Source organism: Manis pentadactyla, chromosome 15 (assembly GCF_030020395.1).
Source record: "Manis pentadactyla isolate mManPen7 chromosome 15, mManPen7.hap1, whole genome shotgun sequence".
NCBI classification, from domain to species: domain Eukaryota; kingdom Metazoa; phylum Chordata; class Mammalia; order Pholidota; family Manidae; genus Manis; species Manis pentadactyla.
This window is the reverse complement of record NC_080033.1, coordinates 45,379,800-45,407,243: the sequence shown is the minus strand read 5'-3', so window position 1 is coordinate 45,407,243 and position 27,444 is coordinate 45,379,800. Positions and strand designations below refer to the sequence as shown.

The 27,444-nt window shown below is 49.5% G+C and overlaps 2 protein-coding genes across 2 annotated transcripts in view; both read left to right on the top strand.

Moving 5' to 3' along the window:
- LOC118910128 (E3 ubiquitin-protein ligase AMFR) overlaps positions 1 to 12,117 on the top strand; it is a 50,030-nt gene extending 37,913 nt beyond the window's left edge. The window contains exons 9-14 of the mRNA XM_036880979.2: positions 491 to 681; positions 2,044 to 2,147; positions 7,260 to 7,394; positions 8,899 to 8,982; positions 10,068 to 10,252; positions 11,103 to 12,117. Coding sequence (XP_036736874.1) covers positions 491 to 681; positions 2,044 to 2,147; positions 7,260 to 7,394; positions 8,899 to 8,982; positions 10,068 to 10,252; positions 11,103 to 11,250 — 847 coding nt within the window. The 3' untranslated portion in view covers positions 11,251 to 12,117. The remainder of the gene's footprint in view (positions 1 to 490; positions 682 to 2,043; positions 2,148 to 7,259; positions 7,395 to 8,898; positions 8,983 to 10,067; positions 10,253 to 11,102) is intronic.
- A 10,539-nt stretch (positions 12,118 to 22,656) lies between these two features.
- Positions 22,657 to 25,746, top strand: LOC130681079 (adhesion G-protein coupled receptor G5-like). Its single transcript, XM_057493235.1, has 5 exons — positions 22,657 to 22,867; positions 23,158 to 23,239; positions 23,880 to 24,036; positions 24,613 to 24,729; positions 25,417 to 25,746. Exons 1-4 carry the CDS (start codon positions 22,804 to 22,806, stop codon positions 24,688 to 24,690), a joined length of 381 nt encoding a protein of 126 aa, XP_057349218.1. The 5' UTR covers positions 22,657 to 22,803; the 3' UTR covers positions 24,691 to 24,729; positions 25,417 to 25,746.
- Positions 25,747 to 27,444: the final 1,698 nt, after the last annotated feature.

The following is a 27,444-nucleotide window of genomic DNA, read 5'->3' as shown; positions in this document are numbered from 1 at the left end:
CTGGAAGGAGAGGAGCTTTACTTAGACAGTGAGATCTTTAAATCAAGATTTGGAAGAGAAGGCAAAGTTATGGCCGTGTTAGTGGGTGACTCACATAGTAGAGTGAGAGAACAGATCATTGGAATCGAGGGTTCAAAGACACCAGCGGCCAGGGTGTTGGATGATTCCGCTTCCTGGATTTTGAAGTAGCTAAATAGGGTTGGAAAAGAAGGTGGTCGGCCAGGTAATGAAGTGCTGCTGAGGGAAGGTCGTGACCAGGAGCCTGGTAAATGCCCACATATGTTAATGAGTTAGTGTTCACAGCAGAATGCACTAGAAATATATTAGAGTGAAGTAGGGAAAAGAGGTAATATCAGCAGATGTTTTTCAACATTTAAATCTCACTAGTGATAAATAGAAAGTAAAATGGCAGCATATTTGATATGTTCAGAATACTTTTGGTGAGTTCACTCAAAATTCGCTAAGCATATCTTATTTTGGACTTTGGTAGCTCCTGTCTTCGTTCCTGGCTAGAGCAAGATACCTCCTGCCCAACATGCAGAATGTCTCTTAATATTGCTGACAATAATCGTGTCCAGGAAGACCATCAAGGAGAGAACTTGGATGAGAATTTGGTTCCTGTAGCCGCAGCTGAAGGCAGACCTCGCCTAAACCAACACAATCACTTCTTTCATTTTGATGGTTAGTTGGTTCCAACCTTTAAAACCATAATACCCAGGGAGTTTTCTCTTCTAAGGGGTTGCTGTTCTAATTATCAATTAGCCTGTAGAGGGCAGCATAATACAGTATTTCCATTTTCATTGATAGTATTCTGTAGATAAAACACTGAGTAGTTACTACTCTGTGCCAGGTGTTCTCTGGATTGTGTGTGAATATGGGTGGGGATGAAGGCAGGGAGGAGGAGGTAGTAAAATTGAATCAGTCATGCCTGTAAGGAGCACACCTTTAATAGTTAAGTGTTAGTAATAATCTATTGCATTAGTGTAAAACGTCAGCATGTAACGTACTTAAGCATGTAACGAAGTGTCACCAAGTATCCATTCCAGTGAGTACCAGAAGCAAAATCAGAGCTGGCACCCTGTTTCTTTGCCTATAAAATATAAATGTTCTGCCCTCCATCAGTGTTAAAAGGAGTTATATTAAAAAACATACATAAAATTCTAAGGCCCTGGGTCTTAACTCATACTGCATCGATCTGTTGCTGATTTTCATCAGTTCCAATACCACCAAATTCTGTGAGTTCATATTTCTTACAGTCAGACAGGTGTCCCTGGAATTTTGTTAGGAGGAGTGCTGTTTACATCTCTGATTTGAGTTTCCAAGGGTGGTGCATGGTGGGAGTGTTGGCACATGGGTGAAATTCCTGGTAGAAGGAGTCATGGAGAGTAGAGCCTAGTCTCCTGGAAGAGGTGAGGGCTGCTTTTCTGGCTGGGGCAGAGATGCTGGAGAGCTTTAGAGGGCTGCTTTGGGGGCTAGTGAGGCCTTTACAAGGTAATACTTCAGAAATCTACATGCAGATCTTGGGCATGAGTCCCAGCTGTCCAATCTAGTATCTTATAAATTACTATGAAACTTCAGTCAAAATAGAAAAGTCAACTTTATTTCTTCTTAGTAAGTACATGAAATCAGTACCCAGTATTTTAATGGACAGGATCAAGGACATGGCTCGAGGCTGCATGGATCCAGGGCTGCTGGAAAGCAGGAAAGCCTAGTTGTGAAGCGTTCTGGAACCTGTCTTTCAGATCCTGGCCACCATAATTAAATTATGTGATCTTGGACAAGTCACGTAACTTTTGAGTGCCTTGGGGACCAACGACCAAGAGAACTAGAATCAAATCTCTGAGAAGAGTAAGATGGAAATAATAATAGATGTATCCTGTGGGGTTTAGAGAGGATGAAATGAGCTAATCCGTGTGAAACACTCCGCACAAAGGCCTGGTGCACAGTAAGCTCTCGTGAATCCCAGCTGGTGTTACAGAGTGATATGGAGTAGATGCCCCCGGGAAAGAGTTCTCTCATGTGCTGCATTCTCATTTGCTTTAGGGTCGAGGATTGCGAGTTGGCTGCCGAGTTTTTCAGTTGAAGTGATGCACACCACCAACATCCTGGGCATTACCCAGGCCGGCAACTCCCAGCTTAACGCAATGGTAAGGACTGCTAACTGCCTAAGGATTAATAACCAGGAGTGAGAGAAAAGCTCGGAAGTGGGTATGACCTTGCTGGCTTTCTTCTGTTCTGGCAGAATAGCATGATTTGCAGGGGCATTTTATGCACTGAGGCCACTTAGATTCCTGTGTTCTAAAATTTGAAACTGATTCTGAAACCAGCTGTCATTGTACTTGAGTGGCAGATAGTCCGTCCTTCTCTGATCACTACTAGGTTCACTCTGTTGTGATCTAGGCCTATCTTGACTCTCCTTGATTTTTGCCAAATATATTTGGAGAATTATTGACTGGAGAGAATGATGTGCCTTTTATTAAAAATTGTGTTAGGCCTACTAAATATGTTTCTTTGATCCCTGACCCCACCTTCTCCCAAATAAAGAAGTACAAACACAGAAACACATACATGCATATGTGTCTGTGGGTGTATACTTACATACCTTGGGATATATTGAAGCAAGCTATTGGCTCAAGGATATTGTTCAAATATTTGAAGATGCTTTGTATTTTTCCTAAAACGTTGTCATATAGTGTGTATTTTTATTTTCCATGTTGGAGAAACATGTTTCACCATTGTTGAAATTTAGTGTTCATTGTGATTATGAAGCAGGGGTCTTAAAAGGCTAACTACCTTATGCTTGGATAGGGCCTCTGGCTGACCTGAGTCAACCTGGCCTGTAGTTCAGGAAGTCATTGGTTCATTTGTTCATTCATTAACTTATCTTAATGTATTTATTCAATAAATGCATATTGAAAGCCTGGGGAAGGCACTGTGCAATGTAGGCAAATTGCATAGCATCTGCCCTGTACATCAGATAGATGTGAACTATACTCTCAAGAATCGTAAATTCTAGCTGGGGAGACTGCCTATAAACACAAATGAACGAGGTCGTTGCTGTGGGTGGCAGCAGGGCGGGCCATGTGGCAGAGTGGGGGGCTTATTAAAGAAGGACTGTCCAGGGAGGGGCTCTGAGGGGTGACAGTTAAGTGCAGCTGGGAGGCCAAGAGGGAGGGAGACGGGGGAGGGGTTGGAGGTGGTGGTAACAGTCGGTGTGAACGCTGGAAGGTGAGAAAGCGTTGGAAACTGAGAGGTCATTTTGCTTGGAGCCCCGCAGGTTGGGAGCTAGATTATGACATAAATTGAGATTGCATCACCAGGTCATGTAGGGATTCGTAGGCCACAGTTCAGTGGGATTTTATAATGAAAGTTTCAAAGGCCATTGCAGGCTTTCTTCCTGCCCCCGCAGACTGACAGGGCATGTAACGGAGAACCTGCCCTGAAAGAATGAATTCCAGTGCACAGGCAGGGGAGGCAGCAGACCAGTTGGGCGGCGGCAGTTCAGGCTAGGACCAGGGTGTTGGTGACAGGATGAAAGGAAGTGGCAGATTTAAGATACTTTTGGAAGATGAGCTGACAGGATTTGCTGATGCTTAGACTTGGATGGAGGGATGGGGTTGTGGAGGAAGGAGAGCTGACATGCTGGCTTTTGGTTAAGCAGCTGAGCCGAAGGTGGTGCCATGCACTGAGACGGGCAAGGCCTTGCAGAAGGGGACTGAGTGGGAGGGACTCCGCATCGGCCTTGGCTGGGGCCGGGCGGTCTGTGGGATGGCCAAGTAGGGATGTCCTCAGGCAGTTGTGGCCCTCGGGAAAGAGATGGCACTGGAGATCACATTTGGGAGTTTTAAGTCTGTCCGTCACATGCAAAGTGAGGGCTGGATCTCTTCTAGGGAGAGAAGGTAGTTTGCAAAGAGAAGAGGGCTCAGGGCTGAGGTCAGGCAGAGAAGGGAGGAGCCGCGGCAAAGACTGAGAAGGAAGGACACCTGGAGAAGGTGGCAAGTCAAGCAGGTGGGAGTTCTTAGAGGATGAGGCAAAGGATGTGCATGTGGGACTCGGCAGAGTGGAGGGGGCTGGTCAGCTGGAGACGAACAAGCAGTTTTTGTGGCCTGAGGAGTATACGAGATTATGGCAGATTGAAAGCTGAGTGGGAGCTGACGAAATAGACAGGTTCTGGCAGCATGTTATAAAAGGGAGTATGTAGAAGTAGGAGGTGGTAGCTTGATAGGGATACGGTATCAGGAAGTTTTGGTTTCTTAAAAGGTTTTGTTTTGTTTTTATTTAAAGATTTTTGTCCAGGTCATTTATCCACAAGTTTCAAAACCTATAGAGAGAGGAGTTATTCAGTGAAGTCATGTTCCCATCCTTTCCCCATCCACCCCCACCACGCACCCCCATAACAATCATGAAATCGTACAGTATTTGTCCTCTTGTGACTGGCTTATTTCACTTAGCATAATGTCCTCAAAGTTCATCCATGTTGGAGCATCTGTCAGAATTTACTTCCGTTCTCAGGCTGAGTAATATTCCATTGAATGGGTGCATCACATTTTGTTTACCCATTTATCCATTAACGGACACTTGGCTTGCTTGTATCTTTCAGCTGTTGTGACTAATGCTGCCGTGAACGTGGGTCTCTTTTGAGACCCTGCCTTTAGTTTTTTTGAGTATACATGATGTTGTTATTATTATTACTATTTTATATCATTAATGTACAATTACTTGAACATTGTGGTTACTAGACTCCCCTATAACCAAGTTCCCCCCACATTCCCCATTACAGTCACTATTCATACATGATGTTATTTTTTAAAAATAGATTGTAGCCCATGATTGTATGTGAATAGGAATGGTCACTAGGAGGGGAAAGATCAGTGTGACAGAGCAAATAGAAGAGTTAAAATGAAGGAGCAGAGACCTTGAGATAGAGGGCAGAGTTGGGAGCTGGAGAGAGAGAGAGAGAGGCATTCACCTTTGTTAGTGGGGAGGGACAGAGGTGGCTGTAGGTGTGTTGTTTTAGAGATACAGCTTTAAAAGGTGTGGCTTATAATAACCAAGTGGTGGAAGCCATCTAACTGTCCATCAGAGATGAATGGATTAAGAAAAGGTGGTGTATATATAACAGTGGAATTACTATTCGGCCTTTACTAAAGAAGGAAATTTTATCACATGCAATTTGGGTGAGCCCTGCAGACGTGATGCTAAATGAAATAAGCTGGTCACAAAAAGACAAATAGTGCATGATGCTATTTTTCCAAATTAGTCAAACTCTTAGAAAGAAAGTTGAATGGTGGTGACCAGGGACTAAGAGGAGGCTGGATGGGGAGCTGCTGTTCAGCGTGTTTGGAGTTTCAGTTTTGAAACATGAAAAATTTCTACAGCTCTGTTACACAGTTATGTGTACACTAAAAAATGGTTAAGATGGTAAACTTAGGATGGTAAACTTCATTAAGATGTTATTTGTTTGGACCACATAATACAAGAAAAAAAGGCCTGGTTTCCTAGTGGCTCCTGCTTTCTCAGTGAAGCACTCAGCCAGTCCAGCAGCAGAGTGACAGTGACTTCAAGATGGGCACAGGTGGCCTGTGAGTGTGGTAGCCTGATGCGGCCCCTGACGGCTCACATCAAGCTCTGTGTGGATGCTCTGGGGTCAGTCAGGCAGCTGGTAAAGCTCTGTGGGTGGATTACTTCGCTTGCCTCCTTTAAAAAATCAGAATTCATGGGCGTGTAACCCTCCTAGGGATTAGAATTAGGTTCTTGGAGCGGGAGTGTTTAGAATTCTCATCAGGCCCTGCCTGTTCTTCCTCCAGTTCCATGATGGATTGGACTGGCCTATTTATAGCACAACTAATTTACTGGAAGCATAAATTTTTATGAAGGCCCAATATTTAGCTTATTGGGTTTTCTGGAAGAAAAACTTTGCTCTAGTAAAATGAATCTTGGGCATTTTTTTCATTTGGGAAATGAGGGGAAAGCCGTTTGAGAATAGAGAAGAATGTTACCTGATTATTGATGGCTCTTTTCCAGTTAGCCTTGCTTTGGCCAGGGAAGAAACGATCAACTCATATTCATAAACAATGAGGGGATCCCAGAACATGGGGCAGCTGTGGTCCTGCCGGCGCTGCCGGTCTCACCCGCCTCCACCCCGTGATGACTCTGAGCAGGGCTCTGTGCAGGCTTCACCGTGATCTTTTCTCTCCAGGCCCCGACATTGAGGCACATCCCCCCTCTCTCTGTGGTTGGAAGGATGTGTTCCTTGGGAGCAAATATCCCAATTGTAGTCTTTGTTATGCCTCTAAAACGATTATATTTTCTCTCCTCTTTCCTTTTTTCTCTTGATTACTGGGGCTCTTCCACAAATAAAGCCTTGAACACAAGCATTGCAAAATATGTACACATATATGGAAAACAAAACGCAGAGCCTCTTTGATGGAAGCAGGGGTGGTGGCGTGCCGAGGCCTGTGCCTGCTCCCCCTGCACACGTGCCTCACCCAAGAGCCCTGAGAGGATTCTGAGGCATTTCTAGAGTACAGTGTGAAAACTAGCTCCACTGTTAGGAATTTACTTTCATTACAATCTTTTTCACACCAAGATATGATTAACATCCAGATTCACTCATTCTTAGTATCCAATTCTACAAGTTTTGTCAAACTCACAAGGCATGTGTCCATGGCCATAATCAAGGTCCAGAGCAAGTCCATTCCCTTCCCCTAAGTTCCCTTGTGCCACTCTGTGGTCACGTCCTCTCTCCACCCCAGCGTCCGGCAACCCCTTAGCACTTTCCTGTCCCTGTAGTCTTACCTATTGTGGACTGTCGAATAAGTGGAATCATACAGTACATAACCTTGGGTTAGGCTCTCTCACTTACCATGATGCATTGAATTTCTATGTGGGTGTGTATCAGAAGTGTGTTCCTTCTTGGAATTATTTATCTAACAAGAATGCATTTTTATACTTGAGTTATACTGAACTTTAAAATGAACTCTTTTTAAAACTAGAATAGTCCAGTTGAGTCTGTTTCCAGATCCAGCTGGGTTTCTGCGCTCTTTTTATTTTGAAATTGATGCTGCCCCAAGTTATCTGCTTGGCATCCTAGAAAAATACTAGAGTGAGTGCAGTTTGCTGGCGATCTGCAGAACAGAGGTGGCCCCCTACCGTTTGCTCAAGGCAGGACAGCTGCGCCGAGCTTACCACCCGCAGTGGCCTGGGCGATGATTGCTGAGAGTGAACGTTTCTGTGGGCTCCGTGTTTGTATTCCACAGGCTCATCAGATTCAAGAAATGTTTCCCCAGGTTCCATACCACCTCGTACTGCAGGACCTCCAACTGACACGCTCAGTTGAAATAACAACAGACAACATTTTAGAAGGACGGATTCAAGTACCTTTTCCCACACAGGTAAGTGGGGGTTTTAAGCATGACAAATGGATTCTGTCTTCACAAAGACTTAATCCTCTGGGTTGACTTATTAGTTACTTAACAAGTGAGTATTATTTATAATTTGGTGAAGAGTCCTGTGAATTCCCTAACTTTCCAGATTATGACTGGGAACATGTACAGATATACCCCCCAAAGCAGCCTGTTCTTGTCAGCCCAGGAGGTCATAGCATCGGTTCCTCTTGGATTTGGACAAGGATTGGCAGCCTTTTTCTATAAAATGCAGAAATATTTTAGGCTTTGCAGACCATACAATCTCAATTCTGTGTTGGAGCTCTAAAGCAGCTGCAGACAGTGTATAAATGACTGTGCCTCACTGTGTACCAGGGAAACTGTATTTACAAAAATAGTTGGGGAGGTGGATTTGGCTCTTAGGCTGTGGAGTGCCAGTCTCCGGCTCTAGAAGCAATGCTGTCTGCCCCTGACTGGCTTTGCACATTGGTGCAGTTTTCCTCAGCTAAGCTTTGAGAGCTCTATGAGGCTTGTACTCTTGACTGTTTTGAAAAGTTCAGATCTTCTGATCCATATGGTATAACACCTTTGAGGGGTACAAGAAGTATTATTGGCATTTGAAAGCAAGTTTTCTGGCAGGGCCGAGGACCAAGGAATATATATGTATATATAGAACCAGAGAATCATTTATGAAAAAATTACTCAACTTTGTATATAAGAATATATTGAAATCTAGTCATAGAATCCTAAAACTTGAGACTCTGATGAGGAACAGGCCTGGAGTTGGGAGTCAAAGGAGCTGGGATAGGAGACACGGCTCCCAGGCCTTAGCTGTTGGCTTGGCCTCTCCCCAGCGCAGACCCTGAAACAAGCATTCACATGCCAGTAGTCAATTTGGGGAGTGTTCCAGAAAATAAAGGCAGCAGGGTGGCCATGAGATGCAGCAGGGCAGGCGGCCAGGAAAGGGTTGTCCTGCAGGTACCTGCCCAAGGCTGATCCCCCCCTCGGGCCCCCTGGGAGGTGAGGAGCAGAGTGTTCGTACACAACTTCCCGTCAGCCCTTGGGGGCTGTTTGGGGTGGCGGTGGGGAGAGTTACAGGATTGCAGCCAGAGTGCACCCTCAGGCGATGAGGTGCAGAAACTGGCAGGAACCAAAAACAGCAGGCCCTGTTTCATAGGATGTGAAGGAGGTGAGGTGAGCTGGCCAGGGCTTTTCCGCAGCCATCGGAGTCACCAGCTGTTATCCTGCTGGCGGTGTGCAGCGGCCGTTACCCGAAGGGAAATGGAAAATGGAGCCAGTTGGTAACTCTCAGACTTAGGCTTCAGGTGCCTTCGTCTTGTCTTTAGTCTTTGCAACATTTTCCTTTCTCGGCTGCTGCAGACTTTATTAGAGCTCAGGCCGTGTTGGAGACTGTAGCTCCCTCCACACCCTGGGCTTTCCCTGTCCCTGTGCCTGTCCCTGTCCTTTAGCTCTGGCAAGCGCTGAAGTGTCTGTGGTACGGTTTCTCTTTCAGCGGTCGGATAGCATTAGACCTGCGCTGAACAGTCCTGTGGAAAGGCGAAATGGTGACCAGGAGGAGGGAGAAGTTTCTGCACAGGTGAGGAGGGTATGGGATCAAGGAGGGGGATTGGGGCACCAGCAGGGTCCTCCCCTGTCTGTGAGGCTTGTGGCAGGAGTGTCAGAGAAGTCCATCTGTCAGTACGTCTCCATGATTTAGGAGAACAATCCAGCTGTGCCTGTGAAAGCCCATGCCCGGCGGATTCTCCCTAAGACCCAGAGGGGACAGGGGTTGTGCACTTGCTGGCCAGCCCTGCCACCTTGAGCTTGAGTGGTAGCATTAGGAGAGCAGAGGGAAGCTGGACCGGCCCATGTCCTCCAGACTTTAGGGCATATGAGCAGGCCACAAGTTCCCTAGAAGTCCCCCTCACTCACGGCTGAAGACAGGGAAGGGGCAGGTGACCAGGAACTCTTGAAAATAAGCCTCTCAGCCTCTTGTACCTCCCTTCTGTCGATGCCTAGAGAGTGTCACTGGGCTGACACCGGCCAGCCTGGGTCTGTGTGTGGTAACGTAAGCATGATGGTCGGGCACCTGCCTAAGCATGGGGGGCATCTGGCACTGTCTTGGCCTGCAGAGCTTCAGCCAGAACTGAGAGAGTCCTTTCTAATATCCTGTTCACAAGAAACCACACAACCTGTTTAAAAAAAGATCCTTAGAATTTGCCCTTTCTATCTGCTTGACTCTACTTTCAGAGTCAAGTGAGGGTATCAAATTTGTGCAGTTAATGTGATCAGACTTGTTTAAATATTAGGGCAGTTAGTAAAATTGAACAGAAAATTCCCAGAATGTAAACGAGCACTTAACTTTGTTAATGATTTTCTGAAAGTACAGTTTCTAGGAGGCGAAATGTCCCTGTTTTTCATAGTGGTCATTGCCTTTTATCCCACGTGTACCGACCATCTAGCCTGTGCGCCAGCAGCACCTAGTACAACAAGCCAAGCACAGCAGCTGGTCCCCCCAGCCAGGAGACCGTATCTGCCGTCGCACATGTGCTTGTGGTTTCCTGTCTGGCGGCAAGCCTCCATGGGGGGCTAGAAGAGCATTTTGGGGTGCTCTGGTCAGGTGGGGACCTGCTGAGGAGAGTGCCTGTGCTCACAGTGGCCCCTTGCTTCCTCCGTGTCCAGACTGAGCGTATGCCTCTGGACCTCAGTCCTCGGCTAGAGGACACCTTGGACTTGAGCGAAGCAGAAGTGGAGCCCAGTGAGGGGGAAGACTTTGAGGCTCGGGGGAGCCGCTTCTCCAAGTCTGCTGATGAGAGACAGCGCATGTTAGTCCAGCGCAAGGATGACCTCCTGCAGCAGGCTCGGAAGTGAGTTGATTCTCCAGCCATCAAGGGTACAAATCTCGAGTCAAACCCAGAGGCTTCAAGTCCTTTGTTGTGTCAGGCCCACATCTTGTCTTTTAACAAACGGTAACTCTGAAAAACTATTACATGTCACCTAAAAATTTTAAATTTCAAACCTTTCTTGAAAAACCAGAGGATCTGGTAACAGACAGTGGGCCTGCCTGATCACCTCCAGTGGACTGCTGCTGTCGGTCGTCCCCTGTGGACATCTGCAGCCGCACTTACATGGTTAGCACTTACATACTGGTGTGTGCTAATTCCTTTGTATTACTTCAAGTTCCTAACAACTCTAAGAGGGAGCATTGTGATTGTACCCATTTGACAGACTTAAAGCTGAAGAAATTGAGGCCTAGGGAGGTTAACTCTGGCCTGGTGTCTAGCTCCCAAGCCCTCACTCTTGGGCACTGGGCCCTGCAGCCCAGCACTGGGAGTGCAGACTGCTCATCTGTGTCGCCCCACTCCTGGGTGGCCGCAGCTGGAGCCCGGAGTGTTCTGTGGCTGTTCAGGGGCTTTGTGTTTAAACTCATGGGACAGAGCCAGTGTCTTGTTCAGTGGGTGGGTTTGTTGCCCAGCACTGGCCTTATGAGTGCGGGGCCTCCGTGCATGGGGCAGGGGCGGAGGAGGGAGGGGCTGACCTGGCGCAGGAGCCCTTGCTCCTCTGTTCAGGGCCAGGTGTCTTCCCATGGGATGGTGCTGAGTGACAGCTTCATGAAGGTGCCCAGAAAACGGGGAAATTAAAAATAAACACCCTCAATGCTTCTCTATGTGTTCAGAGCCTCCCTTAGCGGTCATACCAGTCCTTTGTTTCTTGTAGGCGTTTTTTGAACAGAAGTTCTGAAGATGACTCAGCCTCAGAGAGCCGCCTCCCCTTGGAGAGTGTGACCTCTGACCCTGTGACCCTGCGTCGAAGGATGCTGGCTGCTGCTGCAGAGCGCAGACTTCAGAAGCAGCGGACCTCCTAGGGCCTCTTGGCCTCCCTCAGCCGCCGCCTCCTGAGCAGTGTGCTGCTGGAAGAGGCCTGCTCCTGGTTCTGCCTGCCGGTTGAAGAGGCAGGCTTGACTGCATTGCCGCTGTACAAAGCATGTGGTCTCAATAGTGTTTGGACAGCTGACAAACTTAATCCTTTTTTGTAATACTTTCTATGTGACAGTCTCTACCCTATAGAAACACTGCACAATCATTTTAACTCTAGGCATGCTCTTTTCTGGCATTGACTGAACTTCTTAGGGGTGGGGGAAGAGCAGAGGAAGTGGGCAACCAGAGATCCTGAAGCAGGCGCAGCTTTGATGACTGCCTTATGCATAAGTCACAGCAAATGCTGGTTTCTTTAGCACCAAGTCTGGTGGGAATTGTGGTTGGGGGTGTGGGGGAGGATTCATAGCCAGGAGCGTGGCGACACACAGCATGAGCCCAGTGCATGGCAGCGGGTGCTTTCCTTTGCCACACTGCTGCTCTTCTTGAGGAGGGACTCGAGCTACAGAGGCCAGAACTGTGGGCCGCTGGACCTGTGGACCAGCAGGGCATCTTGGAAAAACACTCCTCGTTTGCTACCCAGGCAGAGAAGGGGAAAGCGCAGGGCTGTGGCGTGAGAAGGGGCCGCTGGTCCCAGCACATCTGGGACTCCTTCTGAGCCCCCAGTCCAAAGCTGGCTTTGCTTCCATTAATGCCGGTGCTCCCACTTCTCCCAAGTACATCCTGCATCTGTCCTTTCCTCTCTGCCTTTCATTGCCTTCCCTGGAAATGGGGAAGTTCAGCACTGGAAGGGTTAAGTGGCAAGCTTTGGTTTGTGGTTTCCATTCTTTGGTCAAATAAATTAAGCAATGCCCACGGCTACGGCTTTGGTTCTTGAGAACACCTGGGTCCTACAAGATGGGAGAGTACATTTTGGAGGGCTTTACTGAAGAAATAAAAAAATCTCTTGTATCTGTCTTCCCTGGAACCCTTCCTTTTCACAACTGTGTTCCTATTGGTGTAATTACACATAGAAAGGTAAGATGTTGAGGCCACCTGCTCTGGAGCAGACCCAGGTCCCAAACCTCTTCAGTTTCTTCGCACATTTAACTTTAAGGATTGAGACGCAATCATAGGTTTACCTGGTTCAGCTTCATGTCCTGTTGGATTCAGTTTTTTTTTTTTTTAATGTTTGAAAGCATAGTTTTATGGCAGTCTTTTTGGGAAGAATCCAGTATTATATAAAATTATTGGCAAAGTTAAAAAGTTTTAGGATATTGAAAATAATTGAAAAGAGTGATGAGTAAATGTTTAGGATGAGGTAATTTATTTCAAAAAATCTTTCAAAAGCCTTATCTTGAAATGCTGTCAGTAAATTTCTGTGATTTTTTAAAAAATTTGTTTTGCTGAGAGCATAGCTGTTTGTTTTTATTGTAAAACAGTAATAATAACAATAAAAGCCAACTCTCTAGTGTGCTGTGTGTGGTCAGAAGCTAAGGCAGTTTGTTCTGGAGATGCCAGTTAGGTCCCGTTCTGATGCTGTGTGTGCCATTGTGGTTGGAGGATTTTTCCATCCTTATACTTTGCCTGTTGCACATTTTAACGGTGACAGTAATTCACTGGGATCTTATGTTTCAGATGTGTGGAAAAAACCTGGAGCCAATTTTAGAGGGTCTTCAGACACGAATAGAGCAATACGACAGTGATCAAGCAGAGCCCTGAGCCAAGAAGAGAAGTTGTCATTTCACCCTTAGATTTTGCACATGGACAGTAAAGGATTCTGGGCTTTATACTGTCTCTCAGCTTTTGTCACTGCTTGGGGGCATCTGGGACAGCTCTGCCAAGGGCAGGCAGGAGGCTAAGCCCATGTCCTGGTCTGTGGATAGGTTCCCTCTCCCACACGTGCTTGCTGTCCTGGCCAACCCCAGGGCCAGGATGGATGCCTGTCCTCATGCTAAGCCCTCACAGCCCAGAAGTGAGGCCCAGCTGCTGGCTCAGGTTTGTTAACAGCCAAGAGGGTCCTGGCTATGGTGAATGGTAGAGTTGCCCTTGCCCTCCCTGGGCTCTTTTGCAGGTAATCTACGTTAGTCCCTCCATTTTCTTACTGGCCCTGTTTTGTTGACATCTTGGGTATACCTTTGTTTTTTACCCCAAAATTTTGTGGCTTTTCTGTGCCATAGAAAATCATAATCCCTGTGAATATTTTGCTTGCATTGATATAAATGCAGGTGGCCACTTGGACCTGATTTCCCACTTGAGCTGTGTAGACAGTGTGCTGTTTTATCTTTAGCCAGCAGACATGGTCCCTCTGGGATGTGACTTCGCCTGCTACAGAAAAGGAAGCTGAGAGCCTTGCCAGTGAGCTAGCTTATCATGAAATAACTTCTGCCTGTCTGCCCTGAAGGCCTTCTATCACTGGGGAGCCTCCACCCCTCGCCTCATGGCCCCTGCATTTGGTTAGGTTAGTGGGTCCAAACCTGACTGCCCAGTAGTTACTATGGAGCCTGGAGAACCGTGATGCGCAGGTCCTGCCCCCATGCTCCTTGTACTTACTGATTTGGCCCTTCCTTGCATCCTTTCCCCCCAAACACTTCCTAACTTTCAGTTTAAGACAAACCTACTGGTTTACCTGAACTCCTAAAGGTTGGGAAAGAACCCTGTTAGGATATGGCTCAATCTTAGAGAAATTCAGGTGTACCATATGTAGACAAAGTCATGGTGTCCTTCAACCTGTCTGCATCCTGGTTTGCCCCCCAGACCAGTGTCTTGCAGTCAAGTTGTGGCCAGGAGTTAACTTTCCCATCAGCAGATGGCTGTGGGCATCCCTGTGCAGACAAGCCAGGGCAAGGGCCCCTGTGGGAGGAGGCCTGGAAGAGGTGTGGCCTGGTTGGCCGCAGGCTTGCCCTGGCTGAGGAGACCCATGGGGTTCAGATCTGTTCTTTATAGCTGAAGGGAACTAGCCTCTTACTCTGTGGTCTTTGCAGCAGTATCAGCTCTTGCCTGCACCCACACTAAATTCGGAAGACCACTGGGATTGCCAAGGAGAAGATGCCCAGGGCAGGTAAGTCCCATTTGTTGGTGCAAACGGGACCCCTTTAAGGCCCTTCTGTCTCACATTTGATGTAGCACTGGACTTGTTAGCTGATAAGGACTCCATGGACACGATGCAAGGATTCGGGTGGACTGCATTCCCTCCAGGTCCCAGGCTCAACCAATCTGCTAGTTAATAGAGAAAAATCCGGCAGCCTGGGAGAGAGGTAGTCACAGCTGGGCAGCAAGTTTCAGAGTTTGCGGACCTGGCTGTGCCCTTCTCCACTGGCCTCGAGTGTTTGGCCTGCTGGGGCTTCCTGGCAGCCAGATGATAGTGGTGGCTTTCAGAGATGCCCAAGTGAGTGGATGTGACCCCTTGCAGGCCATTTGGCCTCATTCTTGTGACCACCCATTCTTCCACTGTGATGGAACCACTGGGTGCAGAAGAAACAGGATTTTGTCTTAGCTAGAGATTTGGGATTAGCTGTCCTCCCCGCATTTTCCCCTTCCCATTTCTCAATCCCACCCTACCCTAAAACCAGCTGAGGGTGAGGAAGGAAGAGCTGGGAGCAGGAGCAGAGGGCAAATGCAGGCAGGAGCGGCCCAGTCCTCTGCCCTTGTTTCCTGTAGGCTGTGCTCAGCTGGCGGCTCCCCGTGGGGGCAGCACCAAGGGGCATGTGGAGAAGGTCCGGGGGCCGGTGGGTCCTCGGCTGGCACCTGCAGCCCTCCCCACTGGCCTTCCAGGGTCGGTGGCCCAGTCACACCCCTCCTTCCCCTTCCTGGCAGAATAAAGCCCCAGGGTGACCGACTCAGGAATACAGACAAACATTCTCTTTATTAAGCTACACATGAGTTTTCCATTAGAGAAGTAGACTGGCAGTGTGTAAGATATCACAGAAACCTCACCGATGGGGAATAAAAAGGCTTAGAAAGACCCGTGGACTTTTTTTTTTTCTTAGCTTTTTTACTTTTTTTTTTCAAGGCTTTTTTTCCATATTCTATATTGTTTGTGTGTTTTGTCTTTTTGCCTCCTCGTTATCTGAAATGGCTGTGACTGGTCTTCTTCAGCGACTATTAAGTCTTAAAAGTGAAATCGTGAAGAGTTTGTGGTTTGGATGGATACTAGGTCAAAGTAGAAACGACATAGGACTGGTCATGAAAACTGGCTTTCATGTAAACACTACATGTCAACTTTTTTTTTTTGTGTGTGTGTTTTTTGCCCATCTTGTGATATTTAAAAACTTTTTTTGTTTTTTTATCTGCTGCACAAACATCCCCACATGAGCAAGAGCGAACATAGGTCACTGAAACAAAGGAGACGGGGGAGAGTGGTGCACACACACGGCGAGCATCCGAGAGACTGAGGAGTGGACGTTCCGAGGGAGAAAACCACAGCCCCAATTCCTGGATGGTGAAAGCTGATCGGGCATGTGATACATAGTGCTCCTCAAGACAGAGGTCAAAAGAAAAACAGAAACAACGAAAAAGTTATTCAAAAGGGTATCTATAGAAAGGGTGTTGGAGGGAAAATTGTTTTCCCCAGGGCTGTTTATATATTTGATTGTATTATTTTTGGCAGCTACTGGCCAGTGAGAGCTGTGCTTTTTCTAGATGGACCTGGAGTGAGCTTGTGGTTGTGGTGGCTCGGGGCTGGGGAGGCGGGGGTGGGGGTTTGGGGGCCCCCCAAGCAGCCCCAAGGCATTCTGGAAAGTGCAACTCCTATTCAGTGCCCACAGGAGCCCCACGGTGCAGACAGGCCTCTGCAGGGGTGGTGGGGGCCACCTCGGGGTGGGGTGGAGAGGATGTGGGTGCAGATGTGTATGTTTATTTCAATAAGAAAAAAAAATATGGATGAAATGGTGAGTTTTCCTTTTTCCTCTTTTTTCGAAGCTCCAAAGCACATGAGAAATGTTGTTTTTTTTTCCTTCCAAATTCTAAATGTAAAGACTCAACTAAAACCAAATTCTATAGCCTTCTACAAAAATACACAGCCATCAGTCACTCTGGGGGTCGTAGATTAGACGGGATTGGTACAGAAAGGCTGTGTGTCTTACAAAGGCCAAAAGGTCATGCTACCAGGAGATCAACATCAACAGCAAAGAGTCCGTGAAGTGGTCTGAAGAGAGAGAGAGATAAGGGGGTCCAGTCTGACCATTTTCCTTGATTTTAAAAACCAACCAACCAACCAAAAAACCCTAGAACATTGTTAATAACACTGGGGCAGGGCAAGCCGGACAGCATCACAGGACGGGAGGGAAGCCTAGCCCAGCCCCCCTGTGAGGCCTCTCCCTTCAGGCCCCTGACCCTGGTGAGGTCTACAAATCCAGCCCTCCCCTTCACATCTCTCCCTTGCTCCCTGCGTGCCCTACTGGAGGGGGCTGGCTTCAACTCTGCGGGCGAATTTGCATCACAGTGTGCGTGTCCCCTCTTGCAGCTGCTTTTAGAAAACAGGTCAAGTCTCCCTGTTGTCTGACTCCTGCCTCGTTAACATGAGTCAAAAAACCTCGAGACAGTGGATTGGTCAGAGCAATGATTCTTCTAAATTCTTGAGATTAACAACTGCCACCACCCAAAAGAGAAGCGTCTTTAATGTTTCTGTTGTCATTGCGGGTATAGGGTAGTGAGATGTTAAGGGTGTGGTCATTTTTGCAAAGGGTTTTGTAATTCAAACAAGAGCAGGACAGAACTGAGGGCACACAGCCTCAGTAGGTTGAAGCAGAGAAGCAGGCTGGACTGACATCATGCCTGAGAGTAAAGTCATGTGGCTGTTCTTCCAAGGATGGACTGCCAATTCAAGACCCCATCATGGTGTGTGTGTGTGTGTGTGTGTGTGTGTGTGTGTGTGTGTGTGTGTGTGTGTGCACCTATGCACACACGTGCATGCTTACATGCTGTTACAGAAAAACCTTGACCTATGGGATGGTGGTCAGTTCTGCCCGAAGCTCTTTCTAGTACAAACTAAAAAGAATTTTTAATATATAGTTGCATATAAATATATATAAGGTTTTGTTAGGCCTTTTTGAAGTTTATTTACCAGCTTGCATTTGTTAGTGGTGTGTATGTGTGTGTGTGTGTGCAAGCTCTTCTGTGAATGCTGGAATCATTACCAAATAGGTTGCTATACAGGACAAGAGGTCAGTACAAGCTGCAGCCCCGGAGGTTGTTGGCAATGATGATGTCGGTGACAGCATCGAATACCACCTGGATATTTTTCGTGTCTGTGGCACAAGTCATGTGACAATAAATTTCTTTGTTGGGTGAACGGTCTTTGCTTTCAAATTGTGCTTGGATGTAGGCGGCTGCATCTTCATAGGTATTGGGCCCTGTAATGAGACAGAACAGAGGAGAGGCCCTGGTGAGAGCTGGGCTGGGTTGGGGTGTAAACACCAAGCAGAGATGCAGGCAGGGCGATTCCCAAGAAGCAGGATGGGGTGCGATGGGAACAGAGAAAGTACAGTTGGGCGCTCGTCTCCTGAGTGTAGTCACCTTTTACATGAGAAACCACACACAGCTAAGCGTTCACCTGACCTTTGACCTTTCAAGGTCTTTTACTCTGTTTTCATGCTGGATCTACCCATTTGTCCCTGGGAGGACAATTGCCACTGGTTGTCCCTTTTGCTTTCTAGAGGAGCTATTAACAGCACTCACCCATGGTCTATACCAGTCCTGCTGCTTCTGCTAGACCAGGACGAAGTGTGATGGAAGCGCGCAGGCCCAGTAGTGCCCAGGACCCGCACTGACCCAGGGTGTACTGGGTGTCCAGCTGGACCTGCGCTCCTTTCCGGGGGGCTTCCTCTGACAGGAAGCCGCTGGGCAGGCCTGGGAGTGTCTCTAAGCAGTCCCACTTCATGGGTGAGTGACCAGGATGTGGGGGCATTGGTGTCCCCTGGGTGGGAAGTTTCAGGGGCATGTGCAGTACCAGTTGGGGTGTCACTGCTACCACCATCCCTTGGCTGTCCCCTTGATTGTGGCTGGGGCCTGGTGGGGATACCTGTGGTGCTGGAGAGGGTTTTCCAACCAGCTGCAATCCAAACCCCATGGCTCTGCCTGGTAGACAGCTTGCAATTACCATGAAATATAGGCCAACACAGAATTGTCTAAAAGCGCATCGAAAGAAGATGCCCCATTTTCCCCAGTGCCACTAGGATCTGGCCAGTGTGGTAATCTTTTTTGAGGGTGTGGGACCTCTGCCCCTCCCAGCCTTACTCAATACATTTAATTCCATTTCCCCAAAGTCTGTCGGTCATTTGTGCAATCCCACTCAGGCAGCCCCGAGCTGTCTCCGTGGAGCCTGCTCAGGAAGGACGGGTGGAGGTCCCCTAGAAGGCCAAATGAACCGGGCTGGCCAACACTCAGGCTCACTGCGCCACTGATGAAGGCAGAGTACAGATGCTCCAACACCCCGCGATTCCATAGGAAAAGGCCTCCCACCACACAGAGCCACCTCATCCCATAATTGCTCACGCAAGAGCTGGAAGCCCAGAGCTGCACACGATTGTCCTGAGCACTGCTTCGGTCTACACACTGGGCGATGCACGGGGGACACGTGGCCAGGGTACTCTGAGGACTGGGACGCCCCACCAGGGTGACCTGAGCTGAGAGTGAGGACTGTGTGCATTTGGCCTGTGGGCTGGGTGCAGGGTCTCTTCCTCGAGAGGCCACCAAGCTTAGGTTTGGAGGAGAAATCCAGGCCCGCAGCCCGGGCTCCACAGTCCCACTCTGCTTAGGCTCAGCTATGGCCTTGCTTGCCCCGGGTTTGCAGAGCACGTGCCCACACACACCCTTCCCACCAATGCCAGCTGCATTTGTGTGCAAAGCCCTTTGCTGGGCTGCTGTGGGACAGATGAATGACCAGCACAGGTCCTGCTCTCCGAGAGCTCACAGTCTAGCTGGGGAGACATGTATCCATGTTAAAAGGTCTGCGATGCCCAGAGGGTGCACAGCACAGACCTGGTTCCTGGGAAGGGCTTTGGAACGAGCTTGAAAGAGGGCTGATCCTGGAGATGCAGGGAGGGCAGTGGGGAGGGGAGGCGCCGGCACTGAGATTCTCTCCACGCCCGCAGGCCTGACCGCCATCTTCTGCAGACCCACTGAAGCTCACCACCAAGGGGCCAAGAGCACACCTTTCCTTACAAGCTCCCCAGAGGAAACAGAAGTCTGAGTGCTTTCCAAACAGGAGACGTCACCGTTTGGGAAAAGAGAATGGAGTCACTTCACAGCCAGGCAATAGCTGCTTGCTCCTGCCCGTCACCTCCCTGGCTCCCCCAGCCCTTCGCTGGGCCCTGGCTACAGGTGGAGCCCGGAGCTGCATGGAAGCTCTGGCTCCCGGCTGCTGCATTAACCAGGGCAGTGGCGGGCCGGCACCAAAGCATGCGAGGATGGGAATGTGGGCTCAGCCTGGGACAGATGGTGACAACCCCGGGAGGTGGGCACGGGGCCTGCCGCCCGGAATCCTTCTGCCCCGACCAGGGCATGTCCCCACCGCCAGGTGGCCCCAGGACTGGACTAGGGCAAGACACAAGGACACACATCGTGTGGGTGCGCCTGGCAGAAGCTCCCCGGGCACTGAGACAACACAGCACACTGGCCCTTGGAAAAGCTGGCACTCTTTATTAACGGTAGATGACAAATAAATACATTACTGCAGCCAATAAATTATTACAATAATGAAAAATTTATTAAACTAAGTCACTCTTCTTACAAAATTAGAGTTAATATGGGGTGGGAGGTGGTGGTGGGGTTGGGAAGTGGGACCACTGCATGTCGGCTCTTAACACTGTGCCCTTCTTTTAGACGTGGCTGTGCGAGCAGGCTTCTGTGTGGGCAGCGGCTTGGCACTGGGTTCCAGCCGCCTAATTTTGGGCGGGGTGCAACCCTGTTCTTCCTCAGAGTCTTCCGAGCTATGACGCCTCTTGGGAGCCCGCCTGGGGAGTGGCTTCTCTTCCACATTTGCTGGCGTGGGCATAGGTGCCGCCGCATAGGCCTGGTAACCACCAACGAGGGGGATGATCTGTCATTCCAGTAGAACTGGGCTTGAACATGCCCTTCGTCGATGAGGTGGGAGTAAAAGGGTGTAGCCGAAGGAGAAGCCGCTGCTGCTGCTGCAGAGAAAACCAGAGCTGATCAGTTACTCTTCCTGTACACAGTGTCCTGCCAGAACCTTCCCTCTGTCATGTCTCTCTCAGTTTCTGGCTGAAGCCATTCGATCTGCTTGGCATCTAAAACTCAGACTTGGCCCATCACCTCTATGAATCCCCTAGAGAAGCGACATTGGCTGCAAAAGCAATTCCGTGGAGCCTGTGGCAGCAGGAAACCAGGAAATCTGTTTCCCATTCCCAGAAAAAAACTCAACCTGAAAATGATTGCCATCAGGATCCCCTCCATCTCTCCCGTCCACAACAGAGGAAACATTTGTTAAAGTCTGTCACTTCTGAGGCGGTTTTAGTGGAAATATCTTTCAAGTTTTGGAAAAATCTTACACGAATCAGTTAAGAACCCCTTCCCCTTTGAGCCCCTGCCTTTTTCAACCACGCTGAACTCTAGCCCTCTGATACATTCTTGTAGATTTGAAAAAGGCAAATCCCAAAGCAGAGTGACCAGGAGGCTCAGGTCAGGATGTGGGTACCTAGTCTAGGCCCACATCAGCCAACCTCTGGGACGTCTTTTCCTCAGCCTTTAGGTCTCAGTTTCCCTTTATCACTCTCGTTGACTCTTATGCTCTTCCCATCGGTATGACACCCTTTTGCCTGCTACTCAGAGGCTCAGTCTGGGATGTGTCTGAGGGGACCCATGTGGGCAGCCCCAGGTTGGAAGGTGAGGTTATGAGTGTCCCTCAACAGCTCTTCCTCAAACTGCTCCGTTTACACAAAAATGCTCTTGACTTTTGCTAAGAGGCCAATCACCACACTGGCTTTTCTGCTGGTCCTAGAACAGACCAGCCTCATTTCTACCTCAGGATCATTCACTTGCCATTTCCCCAAGGGTCCAGAAGGAAGCATTTGTAGCCCAAAGGTGGAGGGAAGGCTACATTTATAAAGATTAGAAATTTTCTCAACGCTTGCCCAGGGATGACACTTCACTTGCCCTCAGCAGTGAGCAGGAACACTGGTATTAGTTAACAGCTGGGGAAGTTCTGATGTGTTGCGGGCAAGCCCGAAAGGAGAAGCCAGGTGGCAGCCAGGTGAGGCTATGTGCCCACCAGTGACTTTTGTACAGATATCCCGCCTCGGCCTACCTGCTGTGCAGCCCTGCCAGGGCACAGAGGATAAATTACACTGGATGTAGATGATGCGGTCACACATCGTGAGAGCGATGCCTCACTCAGGCAGCCAGACTGCTGTCTGGCCTCAAACTGCCACTATGTTTGCGTGGTCCCGCTGCCACGGCAACAGTGAGGTCATCGATACCCAGTGAGGTCACATACGGAACCTTGCGACTTGACGAACAGGCTTCAGGCTCTCTTGTGGAAGAGAGCAGGGTGGAGGCAGAGGGGCACCCTACCTGGCCCTTACTTCTAGCCCTCCGTATCCATGCCTTAGTCAAGTAGCCATTTCCTGTGGAATGTACCCGTGGGCTGGCACAGGAGGGCAAGAGGCCCACATTCTGAGATTGGCTTGAAGGGCAAGATTAACCCAAGAGACAGCCAGGGTGTTTGGTTGTGAGGAATGGCCCTGAACACCCCAGATGACAGAGATCTGGGGACCCAGCTGACCATTTTAAAGGCTTCCAACCAAGAATCACCCATTTTTAGGCTCACTCTTCATCCCCACTTCAGAGGTTCCCAATGCCTTCAGTTCTTAAGTGCTCCTAGGTTGTGAGGCTGAGACTAGTTAATCCACTCCACACCTCTCTCCCCACTGCAGGCACTTGGGTTCAACTTTTTATGATCCACAACATTTATTACCAGGTGGCCACCTGTATTGTAGCCTCCAAAGTTTTGCTGACAGCTCTTGTCGGCTGTTGTCCTCTTTCCCATTGTCTGTGCGGATTTGTGCCTGTTTTACTCATTCACTCTCATTTTTGTGGAGTTTCAGGGGAATAGATATAAATTTGCTGCATCTAAGCTCAAGTTTATTTTTAAAAAAATGAGGCCAGAGAGGAACAGATCCTTGCCCCGGGTCATGTGGTGAGTTAATGACAGGGCTGGACAGGTTTACATGTTGCTTATTCCCAAGCCATCTCCAGCTGGGTGAGGTCAGGGTCCTGGAGAAGCCCCCAGAGAGACTCTTTTTTTGGGAGGGGTTAGTGACTCAGGTAGAGCTGCTAATGGCAGGCATTACTAAACAGTCAAGGATTCTGCAGTCATAGACACCTGGCTTCAGAGAGCCTCAAGCAAAGTACCACCACTTGCTTTCTGGGCTCCGTTTCCCTATCTGTGAAATGCAGGAGTAGCGAGGACCACAAAGATGCTGATGTCCTATCCTTGGGACATGCCGGACACCTAGATGCTAGAGGCTGCTCTTTTGCCATGGTGGTGACAGCACTTGCCTTTTCCAGGGTAGGAGCCAGTTCTTGGAGGAGACAGGGCACAGGACATGGATCACCGTGGGGCCCTTTTCTTCTGCCTGTGCCTCGTGACTTCTCACAGTGTGACAGTGGGTAAGAGGGCTCTGTGGAGCTGGGGGGTGCAGGTGCAAACCTAGTCCAGGCCCCTGGCTGCCCTGTGAGAGAGGTAGGCCTCAAACCAAGGGAATTTGAAAAGGGGCTCTTAGGCCTCCTGGGGTGACCTGATGTCTGAGGCTAGGTGGAAGGCCCATGATTTATTTCACTTAACATAGTACCCTGTAGGTCCATCCATGTTATCACAAAACACAAGATTTCATTCTTTTTATGGCTGATATTCCAGTGTGTGTATACACATCTTTAACTATTCATCTTGCTCCCCACAGAGGCATCCCAAGACCTCCTGCACTGGATGGAGGAAATGGAGATGGCCACCCAGAAGCGGAGCTTGACTCCTCCCCTTGCTGAGTGAGTTGGGTGTCTGTCCTCACCCACCTAGAGTCAGCTCTGCCTCCCACCCCTAGCTTGCACTGGTCCACGGTTGTCCAGTGTAGGCCATTAATTCATTTATTCAACACACACTTACTGAGTACCTGCTGTGTACCTGGCACTAGACTCTGGAGATGCAGGATATGTCCCTGCTCTCATCAGGTTTCCTGTTTGGCTGGGAGCTCGTAACCCCAGATGCCATGAAACCAGATGAAGAATTGCAGGGTCTTTGTGCTTTTCTGGGGAGGGGCTCCAAGACTTGGGCCAGACTGTCCAGGGTCTGTGACCCAAAGGCAGAACAGCTCTGGGTGGGAGGTCAATGCTGATGTCTGGCCAGGGAGCACAGGGACCTTGGAGTACTTCACTCATTCAGTGGGGAGTGGTCAGGGAAGGCTTCCCAGAGGAGGTTTCAGCAAACTGGGACCTGAATAAGGGTTAATCTGGAGAAGCAGGGGAGTGGGGTGGGGAGTAGGAGTGTGCCAGGGACATTGTGTGTGCAATAGTCTGGAGGTGGGAGTGCCAGGGTGTGGGGTCGGGGAGGCCCCGGCCCTCCAGGCCATCTCGAGCCTCCCGCAGCCCGGCCCGCACTCCAGGCTCTGGCCATCTCTCTTGCCTTCAGGCTCATGCGTGGCCTGGAGTGGAGGCTGCTGAATGCCAGCTTCCCGGGCTACAACCTCACCTTGCAGACACACACCATCCAGACCCTGGCTTTCAAGCTGGGCTGCGACTTCCCAGGCCTCTCGCTGAGCAGCACCACTCTGAGGCCGATGCCCCAGGTCAGAGGCAGCAGGGGATGGGGGTGGCCAGTGCCTCCACTCCAGAAATCCTCCCGGGCCTTAAGGTCTAGACTTGACCTGCACACCAATCTGGGCTCTGCTCTAAGAGCTGTGAGCTGCCTCCTCTGTAAAACAAGGGCTGGTGTTCCTCATGTGAATGACAGAAAGAAGGGTGCTCTGGGCCTCAAGGGCAGCACCCACGTCCTGCTTTTGCAGGTCCCTGGGGGAGGCAGCAGTGGGAGAGGGCAGGGAACTGGGCTCCTTTGAGGACACTGGGGTGATTCCTGCAAGCCTGGGTGCTGGGGCCTGAGAGGTTCCGTCCTCATGGGTCCCAGCTGGGTCAGGAAGTAACCCAAATTCAAAACCTAAGCAGCCTGGAGGGGAGGCCTGGGATCTTGGGAAGTTTGGGAGGAGGTGCAGCTTGGGTGGAGGGGGTCTGTATGTGGAGGCTCCAGGGGAGGAAACGCCCAGGTTAAGGCTGGGAAGGCTTCCTGGGGAGTGGGGGCAACTGGAAGTCTTGGAGCGGGGTTCGGAGGCCCTGGACACCAGGCTCAGCGTGTTCCAGGCCCTCCGCAGGTGCGGGCTGGGCACGCCATGCAGTTCCCCGCCGAGCTCACTCGGGACGCCTGCAGGACTGGCCCCAAAGAGCTGTGACTTGTCTGCATCTACCTCTTCACAGCCCACTTCTTCCAGGTCAGTGCCACAAGCCAGGCAGGGGGGTGCCGGCCCCTTCCCAGGGGCACCGCAGGCTTTCATGCCACTCTCTGGCCTCTGGGCAGCGACCAGCACCGAGTGGGGCCAGCCTACTGTTCAGGCCAGCCATTGCCCCCTCTGGGTCTCAGTTTCAGCAGAATGGTGGGAGGCACAATGACAAATGAGCCCTAAGAAACCTGCTCTGTGTATGCCTGTTCCATGGTGGGAGACAGACAGGAAGGTCACAGCATCCTTGTCCTCAGAGAGCTCCTGAGCTCGACAATTAGACAGGGACCTTAGGGAGTTCATTTTAGCTCAGGAGGATCACAGCCATAGGGATCCAAAGCAATGAGTGAGTCAGGGTGGGGTTGGGGTGGTTCCCAGTGAGCAGACCAGGGCGACTTCTGGAGAAGGTGCCTCCTAACCTTGGCTTTGAGAGTGAGTTAGGAGAGTGGTGAGGTGGGAGCTCTGAGGCCGGAACACATTCAATGCTTGGAGAGTGGAGGGGGGCTGCGGGGAGGGGACGGCACGTGCACAGGCTGGGAGGCTGGCCCCACGCTGCACACATGAGAGGCATGCTGCTGGCTCCCGCCCAGGAAGGAGGGGCTGGAGCAGGGGGGCTCTCAGGCCTCATCCAGGGTCTGCTCATGTCCCCTCCAGTCACCCCTTTTTCTGCTGTCCTTCCAGAATACCAACTCACTTCTGCTCAATAATTATGTCCTGGGAGCCCAGCTGGGTCATGGGCACGTGAACAACCTCAGGGAGCCGGTCAACATCAGCTTCTGGCACAACCAAAGCCTGGTACCTCTGGGGGTGCCCCCATTTCTGTCTCACCTCTGCCCCTCTGTGGCTCTCCTGTTGAAACTAAGCCCAAACCTGTGGAACCATCTTGGAGGCAAATTGTTTCAAATCCATCACTCTTTGAAAATTCCTGTCAAAGAAATAAGAGAGAGAAGCTTTTCCTCACTGCATTAGTCAGGATTCTTTTTGAGTTACAAGTGAGAAGGCCACCCTCCATACCTGTGGCAAACCCTTCCGGTGCCCCTTAATGTCCCCTCTATTGGTTTCCTTCCCCTTCCTGCCTCACCTCCCCACTCCTCCACCAGTGACCCCCAAAATCACCTCCTGCATAAACTGCTTAAATTCAGATCTTTGTTTCAGGTTCTGCTTCTTGAGAAATCCAACCTAAACCACCCTGACCAAAGCCCTCGAACCCAACCACCAGCTGAGATCTCTTCTGGTTCTGTTTGGACATGTTTCTGGAGCATGAGCTCTGTAACAGGATATATCAGGACTGTCCTTGTCCCTGGTAGGGGTGTCACATGGGTAATTGTACTAGACACATACACAAAGCAGTGTCAAGGAGGCACTTACTCTGCTGTGGGAGGTGGTTATCAGGGAAGGCTTTACAGTGGAGGTGACATCTGATGTTTTGAAGGATGAATTAGAGTTTCCCCGGTAGACAAGAGGAAGGAGGAAACAGCATATTTAAAAATTCAGAGGTGTAAAAAGGCACATAGTGTCAAGGGAACCACTTGTAACTCCCAAGCAAAGAATAAAGCATATTTTGGAGGTGGCAAATGATTTGTAGGGAGAATGATGACAGAATTAGAATAGCAAGAGATGTGGTTAAAAAGACCTGCAGAAGCTTGTGTGTACTGCTGAAGGTGTTTAGGTATTATCATGGAGAAACTGGAGGATTTTAAGAAATTGTGGATTATCTTCTTCTGATGACTTGAGTATCAAATGCTCATTGTAGAAAAGTTGGCAGGTAAGGAGACATAAGAAAGAAAATAAAATTACCTCAAATCCAAGGTGAATTGAATCACATTGATGTGTTGTCTCTCGTAAGAGATAGGAGGCAGAAGAATGAGACGATTAGACACATTTTCTTAAGATCATTGGCAACTGGTGAATATCATGTTGCTGGAAAAATACTGGGTATGAGGTGGCCAGCTGAGAGGCTGATGCAGTGAAAGGTAATGGGGACCTGCCTCCCTGGGGAAGCTTCAGCAGTGGGAATGCTGGGGCTTCACAGGTACTTACAGGGGGTCACAGGGCCAGAGGGATGGGGCGTGGGGGAGAGGAGAGGAGGAGAACATGATTACTAGAGAGATTCTGAGTGTCTCCATCCATAACTTTGTGGAGAGGACAGGGGCTGGAGCCTGGAGACCTGAGTTCTCATTTCAGCTTTGCCACTTCTAACCTATAGGACCTCAAACAGGTACTTTGAATCAGAGCCACAGTTTCCTGACCAGAAAAATGGAAAGATGATGCCATTCCTGCTTTTGTCACAGGCTTGGCAACATAGTCCATGGGCCAAAGGAGATTAATGTCCTTGAGGCCTGGGAACCTGTGGTTCCAGCCTCTTCTGAAACCTTTACCCAATCCTTTCTCTGACCTGCCTCTAACCATCAGCTCCCAGAAGGCCAGGGCAGACCCACCATCCCATTATTTTTTCCCTTCCTCTCCTCTCTGCATCCTTCACAGAGGACATCTGACATGCTGGTGCCTGGTGAAAATCCTCTAAACACCCCCATGCACTAGTGGTTGATTCCCTTTACATACTAGTTGATGTCCTAGTATGTTCCAGGTGCTAGGAATAGTGGTTATAGGGTAGGCAAGATCCCTGCTCTTGTGGAGCTCATATGCCACCCAAGAGGAGATATATAATAAATAAATAAATAAATTTGTATAGTGATGTAACAAGGGGAG

Coding starts and splice junctions, on each gene's coding strand:
- LOC130681079 (XM_057493235.1), top strand. CDS start 22,804: ATGGATCACCGTGGGGCCCTTTTCTTCTGCCTGTGCCTCGTGACTTCT. Junction 22,868..23,157: donor TTCTCACAGTGTGACAGTGG/GTAAGAGGGCTC, acceptor TGCTCCCCACAG/AGGCATCCCAAGACCTCCTG. Junction 23,240..23,879: donor TTGACTCCTCCCCTTGCTGA/GTGAGTTGGGTG, acceptor TCTTGCCTTCAG/GCTCATGCGTGGCCTGGAGT.